Below are 18,640 nucleotides of genomic sequence, written 5' to 3' on the forward strand. Positions count from 1 at the left end.
CCCATTTAATGAGAATCTGATTCAAGCAAAGCTTTTGGTAAGCATTTGGAACTGAGTTCAAGGTAATCTACAGAAATATAACCCCTCCTACCTGTAGGCTTGGACTGTAACTGAAGCAGGTGTAACTCTTGGGTTTTCTGCTCTAGAGTTTGCCGTAAGAGGGTTTGATACTCGCTCTCCTTCTGAACCAGGACTTCCAAAAGCCTATGAAATGTGACCAAACCCGTAGATAGTCAAGTTGAGAATAAAATCTGTATTCATATTTTAATGCCCCAAAGAGTATCTTGAGTACTTTCAAAAATAAGAGCTGTTAAATACCAGTATTTACAGAAGAGCTATATCTACACATTGCTGAGTTAATTCCCTTTCCAAATGAGTACTTTCTCCTACACAAACAGCCAAACAAAATGCAGTCCAATTCCTAACCCAGAGTTGAAATCCTTTCCAGTAAACATACAAATACAGTAACTGTAGTCAAATATTCTAGCAACTATTTTCCTTTTATTAAGTAATTTTGGTTTGACGTTTTACAGTCTCTGAAAACTAGGATAAAAGTGGCATTAAGAGAGATGTATCCTATCAAATTGTGTTTCGTAAACTCTTCGGTGCAGAGTGTGAGTGGAAAAGGATGTTTCAGGTTGACAAGTGCCAAATAATTTTCTCCAATATTACTAAAATTTATAGTTTAGAGAAACAAGAAAGGTTCGTTAAAAACAAATTTTAATTATGTGCCAATACAGCGAAAGTCCTCCCACTATTTTAATCACGTGGGGTTTTTTGCCAGGCCTTAGGGGACACCAAAATTATAAACAAGCAAAATCACAACTATTGACTTTACTAATAAAATTAAAACTAAACAAGCAAGCAATAACTGTTACTTCAGTTAGTCTTTTCGTATGTGGAGAATTAAAAAGATTACACCTTAAAGAGTGGGCCTGCCTCTAGTAGGGGAGCTCTTTTCTTGCTAAATTAAGACCCAAGTACATTATTCCCCAAATTAGTATTGAGTCCAGCCTCAATGTAAAACAGCTTCTAGAAGGGCTAGCGAACTTTAAGCAGCTCCGACACCCGTTTCCATATGTTTTATGATGATATACCAAAGGTAAGTGATCCTAGGCTAAGTCTCATGAACCCAAGGAAAGTGTTTTAAATCAGTTACTCAAAAGAAGCCATTCACAGAGCTGTCTTGGGGTAGAGAAAATAATCCAGAATTTTAACCCAAATTACAGCCCACATTTTTGCTGTTTGCCAAGGTTAGTTTATGACACTCTGTAGCAATGCATAGGCTAAACAATCTTTGTTTTTAACAAAAGGAGCTGTTAATACCCTAAGTCCAAATATTGCACTGCAATTGTAAAAGTCACTGCAAGAAAAATTTAAATTCTTTGTGAGTCCTTTGGCAAATTGCATCTCACTCATCATGCTGAACTGGAAGGCTGCTGCATCTTGATGCTGTTCTGTGGCTTCTTTCTTGTTAGCTGTCCAATTGCTGTTATTGCTTGCTTGCAGAAGTGTCAAACAGGCTATGTCATGAGTGCGCTTCTGAGAGCTGCCTGCTGAAGTTGAGAGACGTGAGCATTGTGCTACTGGTTGCTCAGCACAGCAAGCTTTTATATCCTTTCCGTAGTCTTACTGAAGGAGGAAAACGTCCCTCTTTGGCCGGATTAATAAATTAGCTGCTGTTATCCTTTCATTGACTCAGTGCCTTCATGGATTGGCTACAGCAACATCTTCAGTTCAGGAATATGCACTCTGCTACTGTCTATGCAGCAGGGTGGTAATTTTTCTTCCATTCATTGGCTATATTGACTAAAGATGCTCTAAGCTGAAACTCTTTTTCTTACATTTCCCTTGAATTCCTTTGGGGGGTTAATAATTGAGTTTCTACTTCAAATGGGTCCAAATACCCTTTTGCCATATGTAAAGGCCTTACAGCTCTCAGTAGCCTTTTTAAATTTCAGCATCCTGAAAATTGAATAGCCATTCAAGAAGGCATGGGAGAAGTGACTCTTGGTAAGTAATTTGCCAAGCAGTGCCAGAGAACTAGTAGAGAATTATTTATATTAATGTGTGGAACTAAAGTGGCTTTTTACTGTAGTAACTGCTGATAGCATCAAATGATCTTGCTATAAAATCTCTATTCTCACAATGTATTAGGAATTTGAGACTTGCATTTAGATACAAAACATTTGCAAATACATAAGGTGCTTAACCATCATTAAGTATTTGTTGGGGTTTTAAAATGAAAGTGTTTTCTTCGGTGAGAAAGCCCGTATATATGGGTCCTGGTAACAGTGCATCCCTGAACATTAGAATCATAGAATATCAGGGTTGGAAGGGACCCCAGAAGGTCATCTAGTCCAACCCCCTGCTCGAAGCAGGACCAATTCCCAGTTAAATCATCCCAGCCAGGGCTTTGTCAAGCCTGACCTTAAAAACCTCTAAGGAGATTCTACCACCTCCCTAGGTAACGCATTCCAGTGTTTCACCACCCTCTTAGTGAAAAAGTTTTTCCTAATATCCAATCTAAACCTCCCCCACTGCAACTTGAGGCCATTACTCCTCGTTCTGTCATCTGCTACCATTGAGAACAGTCTAGAGCCATCCTCTTTGGAACCCCTTTCAGGTAGTTGAAAGCAGCTATCAAATCCCCCCTCATTCTTCTCTTCTGCAGGCTAAACAATCCCAGCTCCCTCAGCCTCTCCTCATAAGTCATGTGTTCTAGACCCCTAATCATTTTTGTTGCCCTTCGCTGGACTCTCTCCAATTTATCCACATCCTTCTTGTAGTGTGGGGCCCAAAACTGGACACAGTACTCCAGATGAGGCCTCACCAATGTCGAATAGAGGGGAACGATCACGTCCCTCGATCTGCTCGCTATGCCCCTACTTATACATCCCAAAATGCCATTGGCCTTCTTGGCAACAAGGGCACACTGCTGACTCATATCCAGCTTCTCGTCCACTGTCACCCCTAGGTCCTTTTCCGCAGAACTGCTGCCTAGCCATTCGGTCCCTAGTAGAGACATTCCTACAAAGTCTCTTGCTTCAGACAAAACTCAGACTTGTATCACATACCAGAGAGCCGCACTTGGATCTTTGAACAAACCATTTTACTGGTCTGCTGGCCCTTTTGACCAAAATGGTCCTGAGATTTAGGATTCAGAATTTGCAGTACACTTTCAACTTGCAATTTAAAAACCTCTTTTTAAATATTGTATACAAAGAACAAATTAAACTACTGCTTTATATCCACCTAAGAAAAATATGAGAAGTTAAAGGAAGACTGAAATTATAAAAGCTGTATGGGGGAGTATGTGCTGTTGACAGATCAGACTTTCTGAGGCTTTCTTAAAATTCAGTCAAGGCGAAGGCAGGTTTGTAATCACCCAGCCCTTAGGTACCCCCTCCCTCCACCCTAAGCTGTTTTCAAACTTTTTGAGCTAAGCCACCAACCTTTGAGTTACAAGTTTTGGTTGCACCTCCCTGCCCTAACCCAGACAGGCTGGGTGGCCTGCTGAGGTGAGTCAGGGAGTGGAGGTGGCACCCCTTCCCTGAACCCCACCATGCAGAGGTGGCTCAAGTCCTTCTGGCCCCAGCCCCCTAGCAATAAGTCGTCAAGCTATACCTATGCCCAAGGCCCCTGCCCTGCACTCCTACGCCCCTGCTGGGCCCTGGCATTTTTATAGCATAGCAAGGGGGGGGGCGTCAGAGAGAAAAAGATCATTTATCTTCTAGCCAGTTTTAGTCTCATTATTTCCCAAAGAAGAAAGGGGGATGGCACCCTTCGAACCTCTGAAACTCAAGTTCATCCATTGGTTCAAATTCCTAATCTCAATGCTGGATCCTCAAGATGGGCTCTTGGCTTGCAAGATATACTGTCATGTAGAAGTCTAGCTGGCCCACAGGAAATACGTCAGGTTTCTGATGGAGAAGTCTCATTATCGCTATACATCTGGCTACACATCTGAGAAGGCAAGGAATTAAAATTGACCCCAGAGTGGCTGATTCGAGGTCAGTCAGCTCCACCCATGAATGACTCCATTTGAGTACTTTTGGTTCTCTTTGCCATAGTGTGCCTCAGAGTCAACAGACCAAAGTCTACTTTCAGCCCTGTCCCACGTATAGAAGTCATGGGGGCCTCTCGGACTCCTTACTGGCAAAGGCCTATCTGCCCCAGGACAGATTTCTCACCATTCACAACCTTGTCAAACAGCTTCCAACTTAGCTGACAACATCAGCCCAGAACCTGTTTGAAACTCGTGTCTCATGCCATGTGAGACAGGTTGCCAGAGTTTCCCTGCACTGCATGCAAAGACACCATCCCCTGGCAGGGAGGGGTGTGCGGCACTAGGGACTGGGTGCAGGCAGGGGGTAGCTCAGGTTGCAGGGAGAGGGATGGCGAGGGGATGCGTGCGGGCAAGGGGGTAAGCTCAGGGTGTAGGGAGAGGGGTAGGGGCTGTGTACTGGGAGGACTCCCCCGCAGTCCCTGTTCCCAGAGGGTGGCTGCAACTGCACTCCAGTTCCTTGTGTTCTGTATCACAGCCCCTGGCAAGCACATGTAGTGTTTACACTGTGTCATGTTAAAGGTCATGATGTAGTATTCAGAGGTTACAATTCCCCAGGGGGTCCTCTCATAGGATTGGTTGAAGGACCATCTACATGTCTCCAGCAGTGTCCTGCTCCACACCTCTCTCCAGCGTGACAGACTTATTCATAATAGAATGGGGACTGTATCTGGGCCATCAGAATCAATGCTTCTGGCTCCCCGCAGAAGGCCAATATTCACTAAAACATCCTGGAATTGAGGGCCATTTGGCTAGTGTTCATAGCTTTCCTCCTGACTCATCAAGGTGTCACAGTATTATCTGGACAGAACAGTTGTTTTAAGAATTCTCCTAGACTGTTCCTAGCATTTACTCACAGAACCTATCGCCACCTAAAAACTGTCAAAATGGGTCTCTGATTGTTAAGGCATGCTATGTGGTGGTACGCTGAGGTGCAGTGAGCACATTAGGACCCGTTCCACCAGAGCTTAGGCAGCTTCTGCAACTTCCCTGAAAGGCATCCTAATCATAGAAATCTGCAAAGCAGCTACCTGGAATTCAGTTCACACTTTCACCCTGCACTATTTGCTGGTGGACAGCTCCAGCTCTGACAGCCGCTTCAGCAGAGCTGTCCTACACTCATCAGACTCAGTTACTGCTTGAATCTCACCAGAAGTGGAATCCATGTGGGCAATCGCTCGAAGAAGAAAGGTTGCTTATCCTACAAAAACTGGTTCCTCAGGATGGTGTCGTCCACATGCATTCCATAGCCCACCCTCTTTCCCAGCTACTGTACAGTCCTTGCCCCATTGGATTCAGCATTAGCGAAGGAACAGGAAAGCAGTGGCAGCTGTCCCATTCTTTACACACTGAATTACGAAGCACAAGGGGACCCATGCACGGCCTCACTGGATGTTGCTCCTCAAAGAGTCCAATCTCGCGCACATAAGGCATGAGTACACCTTAAGTGGAACACACATAGACAACACATCTCAAAGAACCACAGTTCTTTACTGTACAGTAAGCATAGTTACTAGGGGGTAAAGAACCATTCTTTCATCAATAAGAATTTTTTACATGAATATTGAGTTTTCTCTGCCATGAAGGACTCTCTTTCCTTTATGTTTGCACAGCACCTAGCCTACTGGGCCCCAATCCTGATTTATCATGATGGTGCCCAGAGATCCCAAAGTTTTAGTAATTCAACAAATCAGTGCAGTCCTTATTTTACTGTGTGGTCCCATATTAAGCCTGTGTTGACAGAGCTGCAGCTTTTACAATATTATCTACTGACAAGGACTCCAGATTTTTCATTACTGGGGCGAAGGGGCTGATGTGAGTCCTACTGTACAGGCATATATAAAACCTTCTGAGTTGTCTAATGCAGATTGTGTCCCCACCACTGGGCATTACATCCTGAATTCTTAGACCAGTAATTGTATGTGATTATTTGGAATTTTCTGACGTGACATTTAGACACCTCCTTTTAGTTGCCACTACTCCACAACACTGGTGAGAAAACTGGAGTTCAGATCACACTGGGAATCCTGTGCTTATATTTAATATCCAGTGTTTGGCACCCTTACCTGAGCACTCTCATTTACAAATAAAAAGCGTGTGTCAATGCTTACTGGGACTCCAACATTTTTTCCATGTACTTTCTGTGAATTGCAAGATCCTAAGTGGTGGTGTAAGATTTGGTGAAAGTTATACAAGTGCCTAGATATATTGCTGGGTACCTTTCTGAGACCACTTGGTGAACTCTTGACTAGAGGATACTGTGGTTGATGAACATATGCCTATGAATAAACGTTCTTTTTTGAGTGCATTTATTCTTGAAGGCTTTTGGAAGGCCACATGAAAAAAGGCATAGCTCTACACGCGAAAATACCTGTTTGTCTCTTGTTTAAGTTTGGCTAGCTGCAGATTAAGATGTTGCTGCTGTGATTCATGTGACACCACAGAACCGAGTGTGCTCACTCCAGCTGTGACAACTGGCTCTTCATTTCCATTTTGTTCCACTGGGTGGCAATCATCTTCCACTTCATCAGCATCTTTTTCCACTCCTTCAGTCTCTGAAGCTGGCTCAAAGTGAGCTTGAAGTTCTGCACAAACCAACGAAGAAGTCCGTTTAGTATCACTTACCCTTGGTTTTTTGGAGGCAGTGAATGTGGGAAAGCTATCGGAAAGCAACTCCTTTTCTGGACAGCTTATGGGCGGCATATTTCCTCTTTAACTGAAAAAAGCTGCCTCAGCTGAGTAAAGTAGTGATGAGATTTTATCCTGATGCTTCCCACATGGAATGTACTTTCCTAGGGTGTTTAATAAAGGAGACACCAGTAGCTAGGAGTGAAATGTAACCTTGGCAAATATTAACACATGATAGCATTCGTCTCTTACATTAATTGGACCACAGACTTTGTGGCATCATTTCCGAACAGGATTAAACAGCAGCAGTAGCAGTATTAGTGCATTCATCTGTGGATAGGTCCCTGTTTGTATGGTGTTCACAATCTTACTAGTCTATAAAACGGCAAGCGTGCTGGTGATGTAGCAGAAGTAATAAATAGCATGGATAGGCAGTAGCTATTCAGGATTCTGTTTACATAATGGGGAAACAGAGTTGCTTTTAGAGAAAGAAGAATTCCAGAAAAGTTTGGTTACTTACTTTGTGCACTAACTAGCATTCTTCAAGATGTGTTGTTCCTATCTGTATTCTTCCTGATGTGCACATGTGCTCCATATGCCTGAGACCGGAAGATTTTCACTAGCAGTGTTCAATGGCTCATGCCTGCACCCTTCTCCTTCTGCTCCAAACCAAGGGTACAAGGGGTGATGTGGACTGACTGCCTCTCCAGGTCCTTCTCCACAGCAAATAACCTTTGGATAAGGATCTGAAGCAGAGGTGGGCAGTGGAATACACGCAGGGACACATCTCAAAGAACTCCAGCTGCTGTACAAGGTAAGTTACCAGACTTTCTTTGAATGATGGTCCGTATGTGTATTCCATTCGAGGCGACTCACAAGCCATACTCATTGAGGAGGAGGGTGTGAGGAACCCTGCTGTACCACAGACTGAAGGATGCATTTTCTGTAGAAGCTTGTACCAGGACAAAATGTCTCAAAGGTACGCACAGAGCCCCATGCTGCTGCTCTGCAAATCTCTAGAAGAGGGACATCTCTACATGAAGTTACAGATGTACACTGGGTTCTGGTCAGGTGTGCTCTCTCACGCTGTGGGGGAGCAATTGCTGTCAACTCATAGCAAAGCAGAATGCAGCCCAAAATCCATTTAGGAAGTCTCTGTGAGGAGATGGCTAAATGTATGAGGGGGGAAGCAAAGGAGACAAATAATTTAGGAGATTTCCTGAAAGATGTTGTCCACTGTAGGTAAAAGGTCAAGGCTCAATAGACACTGTCCTCTGTGGTGGCATGGGGCTTTGGATAGAAGACAGGTAAGTGGATGACCTGAGTCAGATGGAATTATGAGATTACTTTTGGATTGAATTTAGAATGTAACCTCAGGGAAACTTTATCCTTATGGAAGGACATATAAGGTGGGTCAACCGCAAGGGCCTTCAGCTCACCTACTCTTCTGGCTGAGGTGAGCAACCAGATAGGCAACCTTCATGAACAGAGGAGTGAAGGAACTTGAGGCTAAAGGTTCGAAGGGAGAATTTGTTAATGCTGACTGGACTAGATTGAGGTTCCACGTCAGAGTAGATTTCAGCACTGGGGGAAAGGATCTTGACAAGTCCCTTCAGAAACCTGACTATAGTCGGGTAGCTGAAGACTGAATACTTGTCCATTGGAGGGTGAAAGGCACTAATAGCCGCCAAGTGCACTAGAGAACTTCGATGTTTTCAGAGAGAGGAGGTAGGTCATAATTGTAGGGAGTCTTGGAATTGATGTCATAAGGAGAATCTCTTCCATTTTGCTGCTTAGCATTTTCTGTTATTGTTGAGGATGGACTGTACGGTCTCCAAGCATGCTCTAAGTTCATCATCCATCCAAATATCAGCAAAGGGAATGTCGCTCTTGAGCCCCTAAAAGGTATATAATGGTTAGTCCGTCTTCTCAATGAACAGGTTATTTCCCTTGATGGGCAGATCTTCCAAGGTTGATTGGGCTTCTTTGGGAAAACCGGAGGATTGGAGTCACAAAGCCCACCTCATGACTACAGATGGTGCCATCGAGTGGGAGGCTGTATCTGCTGCATCTACCAAAGCTTGGAGGGCAGACCTGGCTAGCAATTTACCTTCTTTGATGATTGTTTGGAATTGAAGTCTGTGTTCTTGAAGCAGCCGGTTGACAAATTAGAGAACGGATTATAATTAATAAACTCATACTTGGCCATTAAAGCCTGATAGTTTGCTATTCAGAACTGTAAACTTGAGGAAGTGTAGTTCTTTCTCCCAAAGAAGCCTAGACATTTGGCCTCCTTATTTGTGGGTGTAGATCTGGGTTGATATTGCTTGTTCCTTTCAGTGACAGCCTGCACCACTAGAAGTTCAGAGTTGGATGCAAGAATAAGTATTATGCCGCTTTAGATGGTATAAAATATTTCTCCTTTGTTTTTTTCAGAGTGGGAGCACAGATGGCTCGAATATGCCAGACCATCTTGGCTAGACCTAATATAGCCTCATTGATTGGCAATGCCACCTTGCTAAGATCTGAACTTTGAAGGATATCCAGTAATGTATGAGGGATAACCTATGCTTCTTCCAGGGGGATATGAAGCATGTCTGCAGTTCTCCTTAGGAGATCCTAAAATTGCTATAGTCATCAGGTGGTGGGGCTGGTGTGACTGCCTCATCTAGTGAGAACAATGATATCCCCACAGTGGCTAGTGGCTCTGCCTTGTTGAGTTGTTTCTCTTCCTCAGAGCATTCCTGAGTGGGTTGGGGTTCTTCCTCAACTTGCATTCTTGTCTGTCTGTATTCAGGATGTCTCATAGAGGGATCCCTGGGACCCCAGTAAAGCCATTGACAGAGTTCATAGGGATAATGAGGTGGTCTCCAGGGAGAAGGGTACTACTGGTCCCAAGCTAGGTCCTGTGGGAGTGAGAAGGTGCCCGTGAGATTTTAGAGCCTCTGCTGGAGCTGACTTCCTGTCTTGATAAGACTGGTAAGCTCTCCCCACTGATCCCAGGCTTGTTGGAGGAGCACAAGGCCTCTGCGTCCATGGGCAGGGCTGTTAGTACCAGTGATGGTCTTACTATGCTTCCACTGGTAGATGGTCCAATGAGTGACGAAATGATGGTGTGGGGATAGAATCAGTGATTCTGGGTCTGCACAGACTGTAACATCCTCCAAGATAGCACATCTGACCACTGTTGCTGGTGGGCTTCTGTCTCTTGGTGGCACTGGCAGTGCCAGTTTTGAGCAGAGAGTGGTTCTCAGTACCAATGAATACTCCTCCATGCAAGTCAGCACTTGTATAGGACTTGTCCACTCACTCCTTTTGCCCGTTGGTACACAGGACGGTCCTGCTCCTTCAGGGGTTGATGGTCTCGGGGCACTTTCGCCTCTTGGGGCCATGGAATTGGTACTGTGTTCCTTAGGACCTCCTGACACACCCATATTGGGGTGCAGAGTGTCGCCCAACATAGAATGCGCTGGGGAGAAAGTCCTCTCCTTAGATGAGGACTTAGAGGGGGATTTCTCACATACGTTCTTGTGAGAGTGTTTACTCTTACCCTTCTCATGTCTGTCCTGTTTGCTAGAGTCCTTAATTCTGTTCCCAGTGTGGACACATCCACGCTCTTAAGACTGCTTCTTGGTGCCTCTGCCCAACGTACATGAGGTCTGATGGGCCAAGGTTGGACTGTGGCCTCCTTGAGCGATCCATCAGCAATGTTTGAAGTCAGAACTCTCAGGATTGGTGGGTCGAGTGAGGAAAGGACCAACAAATATTATACTTGGAGGAGATGTGAGCTTCCCCGAGGCAATACAGACAAGTGTTGTGGTTGCCGCTGACCAGGAAGGCCCAGGGGAAAACCATGGAGATCTTGAATCCTGGCATCTTGGACATGCTAGGAATCCTCTACATGGGCGTGGGGAGTGCAGAGGTACCCCCAAACAATGGCTCCTAAAACTAACTAGGTCTAGAGGAAACTTATATAAGAACAAACCATTTACAACTTTTTACACATAAACAAAGAACACTAGCTAAAGCTGTGGATAATGGAGGAGCCCTGTCTCAGACCAAAGGTGATAGGAAGGAACTAGAGAGGCAGTTGGTCTGCACTGTCCCTGGTTGGAGCACCAGGAGAAGGCGGCCACAGGAACGGACCAATGGACACTAATAATGAAAAGTCTTCCAGTCTTTGGGGTATGGAGTGCATGTGCACCTCAAATGGAATACACACAGAGACCATCAAATGAAGCACTTCCCTTTCCGTTTAAGGGTAAGTTATGGCCTAATTCCAAAAGCTTTTAGAATTAGGTTTCCCCAGTTATAAAACTATCAAATATAAATGAGTAAATCCATTTCACTCTGTGCAGCCTAGTTCACTGGTAATTTGAAAAAACTGTTGTCCCTGTCCATCGCCCCGTCCCTTCCAGCTGAAGAGAAATCACTCAAGCCCCTATGTCCCCGCTACTAACAAACTTCAGAAATGAGATGGATCAATCAGCTGGAAAGAACGTGAAACCATTTATGATGCATTTTGTAAGTGTTTCATTTAGAAACTAGTACTGATGTGTTTTGATTTACCTGGAATAAGAATAGTGACTGCTGCTTGGACTGCACGGCGAATTATGTTATCCATTGCAAACATCCAATGAGGCCTAATTAAATGATTCCTTAATACTTTGTTCACCTACAAGTATAGAAATAAGCAAAAGCATCAGCCAAGGACCTAGACACTACAGACAAAACTTTGTTTTGTAAAGATTCAGATGAAGCTCTGTAAATTAATGGGAATCTGTATTGTATAAGTCAGCACAACCCTCTCCTCTTGAGACTAAAATTATTAGATGCTGAGTTCAGACTTCACCAGCTCATGAACAACAACTTCCAAATCTCCCATATGTTAATAAAATGCAGTGCTCTCAGCAGCCACTCAGATATCTCAGCATTTGTAGCCATACTAAACAAAATTAAAATTTTGCAAGACTAAGGATACACCCATATATATATATATATATATATATATATATATATATATATATATATATAAAGACAGGAGTTTCTTGAACACTCTTCAATTTAGCTTAGAATAACTAAACTGATAAATGCAATGGTGGGGTTCACAGATGAAGGGAGACTGACAAAAACTTATTTAGCCTGGACAGAATAGGATTAACAGGGGATGTGATAAGACAAGAACTAGGGCATAAAGGGAATATAGTCAATGCATAAGAAGAATTTGAGAAGTATTTTTTTACAGAAAAATTGGTGAATGGGTTTCCAGGTAAGATAGTGGAGCCAAGCAGTCATGTATTTAAATAAAATAAAATAAAAAGATAATGACAGGGAATGTATAAGTCACGGGATCCTGTCTGGTGCTTAGGAGGAGTCAACCAACCTTGTTAGGGGCCCCAAGGAAGTTGTTCACTGGTAACAGCACAATGCTGCTGTCGTCACTGCACGTGCAGCACCAGCTCCCGCTGAAGCCAGTGGAAATTCTGTACATGGAGGCGCTGAAGGATCTGGCCCTGAGCTGGTTTTTTCCCCCCAGACGAGCAAAAATATATAAACCTTCTGATATTTTGTAAAAACCTACAAAATCAGGACAGTGAGGGGCAGTGGGATGTATCGGAGTGGCCTCTGGGGCAGGAGAGATCGTAGGGAAAGCGATGCTCTTAGGATTTGACATCTTGGATGAAGCCCTTACAAAAGCCCCATCACAGTTGCCAAATTCATTCCTGAACTACAGGGCCTGATATGATTATCATGGGACAAGACAACAAAAGAGCTGGGACCCTAGGGAGATATGGGAGTTCAGCAGAGCCCCATTTATCCAACCCTCCATTAACCAGCTCTCTGAGTTAACCAAATAACCAATGCACACAGGTCCAGAAGCAGGTGATCTCTCCTGTGACCACCAGATCGCACTGCAGCCTCGCACTTTCCCATTCTCTGGATTATCCAAATTTTTGATTATCCAATCCAGTCCCAATTAGATCAGATAAATAGGGCTCTGCTGTGTAAGTGAGGATGGGGCAACAAACAGAGAGCAGGGATGAGTAGGGCCCTAGTGGGCGTCACTAGCGATGTCTCGGGGGCCTGCTGGGATGAGACGTATGTGCAAGGACCCTGGGATCACCCACACTGTGCCAAGACATAGCGTTGAGGAAGCACCAATGACCTTGGCTTACTCATGCACCAGGCAGTAGTGCTTGAGGAGCCCAAGTGTTTCTGCACTGAGATTTCCATGCACCTAGAGCTCTGCATAGTGCTCAGTATGCCAGGTAGCAATGACTGCTGCATCAAGAGAGACCATTTAGCATTGATGACTCAGCACAGAAGCACTGGGCTCCTCCCTCACCCTAGGTTGTCCACACAGCTGTTCCCCACTACCCAGGTCTCCTCCAAACAGACCTTTTCCCCTGACCCTCAATAACATCGAGGACACATCCCTTCTCACCTCCCAGCTCACCATATCCCAGTACCTCTCTCACTTACCCAACATACCCCCCCAGTGCCTGACACATCACACAGAAGGGCCAAGAGGAGGTATAGGAGTGAATGGCTGTGCGGAGGGGACCATTAGGAATGAGCAGGGCTGGGGAGCAGGGAAAGCTGAGGGAAGTAGCAGGGGTTCAGCCAGGAAGGCCCTGGGAGTAGGAAGAGGAGTACAGGGATTTCGTTTATCAGAGTGGAATGCCACTCCCTTCTGCTTCTAGACAAAGGGAGGACGTACTGCATCCTGAAATCCAAACAGCACCAGGTGAATCTGATTGATGGAAGTGCTGTCAAAGTCCAAATCCATTTTCAGCTTGGATATAGTGGAGGCCATCACTCTGTGCTCGGGAGAACGTATGAAGTCCCTTAAAATCTCAATTATCTGCTTGATGTGGGTGACTGAAAGTTGCAGTTCTTCAGAATTCTGGAGAAAAGGTATTCAATGCACTATATCAAGACTCATACGAAGAAACAATAAATCCACTGATAAGAACCTAATGGTTTAGCAGTGCTAACATTACAGGGTTACAATTTATATTTGCTGCTGCTGTTTCTCACACAACCACACACAAATGACGGAACTTTAATCACCCAGCTGCAAGTCCTACTAAACTTGTATTGTACTCTCTGCTCTAGTCAAACTTTAAGAATTATATTTACTGTAACTTAACATTTACTTTGTGAAAACAAAACCAAGGGTTGTAATGACTGTCCTTGAGGACAATGAAATGAAAAGAGAGTGGATACATAGTTGTTTAGTCAGTGCCCTTTATATTTGCTTCTCTGTATGTAAATAGAGAGGATGACAATCATATGAAAGTCCAGTCACAATATGGGTTCTCTCAATTTATCCCATTAGTAGACGTGTAATTAGTATATAATTTACAGTTTAGTGACTTCTTGTGATAAATTAAGACCTAGTAAGTTTGTTAAATACAGAAAGAATTTGTTGTAACTCAGCATGAAAATCACTGTGTCAGAAGCAGTCACCAGCCCTAAAATATATTTTAAGCCCTAAAATATATTTTTGCTCTGTTTCCATTCCAATAGGCTTCTCATGTAATTCTACCAATTCACTGCAACTGCAGCTTTCTCCAAAAATGCAGGCAATATTGCACTGCATGATTAAGTTGGCTGTTAAGGCAGGATACAGATAGTGAGCTAAATTCAGCCACAGTGCAAGAGATAGAGAGTTCCACTTGCTTACGCTAGGGCTGAACTTGGCTCACCATGTCTGACCAAGTCACTCATGTCCACAGTGTTTAGCACTGGAGACAAGGCCTGTGCACTACACCCTTTCTAGAAAGGATTCAGTGCACTGGCATGACACCACTCAGCATTTTACCTGGACTTAGTCTGTGCTTCTCTAATAGAATTTAGATTGTTTTGTGTCAGAGAAAATGTAGATGAATAAGAAGAACTGCATTGACCAGTGAAATTAAGATGGTAGTTTTCAAAGATGTCCTACACTTTCAGGATCCAATAGAAAGCAGAACTTTAAACCAATTCATTCACCATCATTTCTGGGTGGGAGAGGTTTATATAGGACAAAAACGTACTAGAGACAAACATTTTCATTTCTATCCGATGATGATAAATTTTACTTCTGTTTTCTTGCTTGCAGATTAATTGCACTGATACCGAATACAAAAAGTATGTAAAGAACCCACCTGCTGACTATGTTAGGAGTTCAACATACTTGGAGTGTTTCCAGCAAAAATTTCACTTGAAAACCACCAAAAAAAGCCCCAAAAATGTCTAATTTTTTTAATCGGAATTGGTTTCATTTCTCATCCAGCTCGAATTAATTTACACTTATGCAACCACACAAGCTCTTAGATTATTGGAGATTTTCCGCACTAAAAGGAAATTCCTGCCCCTATCTCTGTAGGTGTGAAGGTCCTCAAATACAGTCGGACTGTTGCCGTTCTTTTGGAAGCCTACTTGACTCAGCACACTTAGGGCACGCTCCAGGCTTCTTGTTCTGCAAGCCAGGCTTGTGGGGAGGGAACGGGGGGAGGTGGAGCTACCTCTACACCCATTGTTCTCCATTGAGCAGGGGCACAACATAATGACTTATCACTCACAATGGGTATGTCTACACTGCAATTAAAAACCTGCAGCTGGCTCGGGCCAGCTGACTCACGTTCGGGCTAATGGGCGGTTTAATTGCGGTGTAGATGTTTGGTTTCAGGCTGCAGCTCGAGCTCTGGGATCCCCCTTAGACCAAGCCCCTTACCCCAAGGCAGCTGACACAGGCCAGCTGCGGGTTTGTATTTGCAGTGTAGACATACTCACTGGGGCCTGAGGAATGGACTCTTTCCCTCCAACACCTGCAGAGATCACCAGTTCACACAGCCTGGCTACTCAAGAAGATTTTGTCCCTGAGAGAAAGGCATTTTTACCTTTGGTTGTTCAAGTACTTCCCTACACACTTGGTTAGCTGGGGTTTATATGTTGATGATTCAGAAGGTAGTGCTCTTCCCTTTGGTTGAACACTGAACCAACACCCCACTACAATGTATATGCGCTTCTCATACAAGTAAAGTCATAGCCCCCAGTTTCCTGGCCAGTTTCCAGTTTGGATAATTACATTCTGCCTGCCTAAGTTCCTCTTGTGTTTAAATGTATAAAGTAATTGTAATGGAAATCACTTCTGATACCATGTCATGTACTCCCTGTACATAACAGGTTTCAGACTGCTACTATCAGGTCAGGGTCCTGTACCAGATATGGACTGGCTACAGAGCTACCATCACAGAGAGAGTACGAGAGAAGTGCACTCTAGAAGATCTTTAAATGCACTGCCACCTATAGCTGTTACACACTCAAGTAAGGCATGTGACACATGCTATAATACAGTTTAGCATTCCATTACAGAAATCTCTTCCCGGAGGAAGACAGTAAAGAAACAGAAAGTTAAAAAATCAGATGCGACTACCAGCCAGTAACCACTGAAAAGGGGTACAGTATAAACCTGGAATGTGGAAGGATGAGTTGCTGCGAATAGTAAAATCTACAAGTACCCTCTCTCATCTGTCATAAAAGAGGAATGCTACATACTACTGGATTTTTAATTTTCCTTTTTAAACACGAAAAGCAGCATTAAAATATTACCTGTGCAAGACACTCCTGTAAGTTTGAAGCAACTTTATTTTGTTCCTCTTTAAGAATTTTATAGAGAATTGCCCGGCGTTCACTGTCCTTCCTTAGCAGAAAGAGACCAGAATCTCTATCCTCAAGGGAAGGAGAAGCACTCCGATCCTCTAAGGCAGAATTCTCATCAGGAACACTGGAGCAGAGACAAGAGAAGATGTAGAAGACATAACTAAGCATTAGAAAAAACAAATCACAGTTGGAAGTGGGTAGGGATATTTACATAGATGAATAAATAATAACTAGTACTAATCTCATCTTATTTCACTGTCACTGCAATTTTCGTTTCAGAATCATTGTTGAAGACGGTTCAGATCCTCAGCTGGTAAAATTCATCTAGCACCCCTGAAGTCAATGGAACTACACCAATTTACTTCAGCTTAGTCTGGCCCTTTAGGCTGCACCAAGTCAATCAATAACAAGCAGTGAAAATAAAACAGAATGAGCATAACCATGAATTCATTCTGAGCACACTTTGCAACAAATGTATCTGAAGGCGTCATGTTTCATGTTCTCCTCTGATCAGGACACTATTTTCTTCCCAGGCTTCTTAATGTGTATTTAAATAGAGGGAACACTTGCAATTACTGTTCAAGGGCCTGAACCAAATCCTGCTGAAATCAACAGAAAGACTGCCACTGACTCCAATGTCTATGGAGCCCTCATGTGCCCCATGCTTTATCTGCTGTTATAAACTGGCATAATACTTGGAGACATTTGGGGGAAATCTCCATGAATCAGTTAAATATAATCAATATTTAAATCAACTGACATTTTGATTAAGCAACTGATTTAATTGTCGAATACATCTGTTATCTATTCATTACATGCTCAAATTGCCTTGGACAAAATGTGATGTGACTCTAACCTGCATAAGCTTTGTGTAGGTCACGCCAGAAGCAATTAGACAGCTTTACCTTAATAAGTGGGAAATGGGATGCTTCGTTGGGTTCTCCGAAACAGATCGCTTTGTCTTGTCAAAGAACACATCATGCTGTACATCCGAATCTGGCGAGACAGAGCCATGTTCACTGCTGCTACTGCCAGCCTGTTCCCCATGGACTGGCAGTGGGAGGGACACACTACGATTATAATCTAGCAAGAGACCACAAACAAGCAAACCACACCCATCATTTAATAAAGTATATCACACAACTGTAAGAGAGGGCAGTGCTTTTCAAACCACAGAACTCCAAAACACTGAACGCTATAATTTGCTCATTTGGCAAGGTACTTAGAGGTAATTCTGCAGGGTTGGTCATTGTGAATATAATGAATCAGCATTTTTAGCTAATTAATATTTTCCTCCTATGACATAACTAACACCAAGTGCATCCCATTTCCCCAACCAAGGCCACGACTATGGGACCAAGATTTGATCTCTCACTGGCCTCCTAGCTATCTGCCTCTCTTGCATCCCCTGCCTTCAGGACAAGCCAAGAGGCCTCTTACAATCCCTCCCATTTCATCCAGAAGCGAGAAAAAAATAAATGAGTAGTTGGGTGCCCGCTATCGCCCTACAGGCCCATTTACTAAAATACGATGCAGGAGGGGTGTTGCAGGCTGGGAGTACATATTTAGGCTAGGAGGCTAAAAGGCCATACAAGTTTCTGAGTGTTTGTCTCCACCATCGCAAACTGTTGATATTTTGTAAGGGAGGGTTGGGTGTAAAATTCTGGCATAGTCATTAGGACACAGTTAATCTTCAAATAGGAGTTTAAATTGCCACCAAAATAAAAACACATGTCAACTTCTGGCTCTTCACAGTCCTGTGTTTACTGGGTAGGCCCACGTCCACTTGCCACATCAGGAAGTTGCCTGTGGTCATATTAGGAAAAGCTGGGGCCACCCAATATTGGTCAGACAAGGAACCGCCACTTGCAGCAAAAGGAAAGGAAGCAAGGTTGCTTGGCATGGAGCAGTTCCTAGTGTGGGAAGAAGGCACCTGCAGACCTTTCCTGGTGTTGGGTGGGTAAGAGGATGAGAACAGGTGAGCTGAGGAAGAAAATAACTTTTCCAGTTTGCATTCTGTGATATTTGTATGGGTAGTTTTCTCAGATACAAATGGGGCTCTTCAGCAGGTCAAAGTTCAAGCTCACTATTCATCCTGCTAATAAAGTGGCCAGATTTTCAGTAGAAACAGCAGTAACTGGAAAATTAGGCCCCTAGGTGCCAAAATATTGATATTCCACATTAGGCACTTGTGATGCTGTATGACTGAAATATGACCATGTTTATCATTAATATTGCCACTGTTAAACAACTGCAACAAAACTTGTCCAAAATATATCATGTAAGGTGTCAATG

General features: G+C 43.6%; 1 protein-coding gene across 4 annotated transcripts in view; it reads right to left on the reverse strand.

Annotated features, from left to right (window-relative positions):
* Positions 1–18,640, reverse strand: part of MAP3K15 (mitogen-activated protein kinase kinase kinase 15) — a 139,480-nt gene that overhangs the window by 1,864 nt on the left and 118,976 nt on the right. For 3 of the 4 annotated variants that reach the window (XM_075131757.1, XM_048862490.2, XM_048862500.2), the window contains 6 exons: positions 17,251–17,428; positions 16,295–16,469; positions 13,416–13,601; positions 11,264–11,369; positions 6,438–6,651; positions 92–204 (listed from right to left, as the gene is read on the reverse strand). In XM_075131757.1, the coding sequence (XP_074987858.1) occupies positions 92–204; positions 6,438–6,651; positions 11,264–11,369; positions 13,416–13,601; positions 16,295–16,469; positions 17,251–17,428 (972 nt within the window). Of the gene's footprint in view, positions 1–52; positions 205–6,437; positions 6,652–11,263; positions 11,370–13,415; positions 13,602–16,294; positions 16,470–17,250; positions 17,429–18,640 lie in introns of all 4 variants that reach the window. The other variant, XM_075131772.1, reaches the window with a different exon arrangement.

This window comes from Caretta caretta, chromosome 1 (genome assembly GCF_965140235.1).
Source record: "Caretta caretta isolate rCarCar2 chromosome 1, rCarCar1.hap1, whole genome shotgun sequence".
NCBI lineage: Eukaryota > Metazoa > Chordata > Testudines > Cheloniidae > Caretta > Caretta caretta.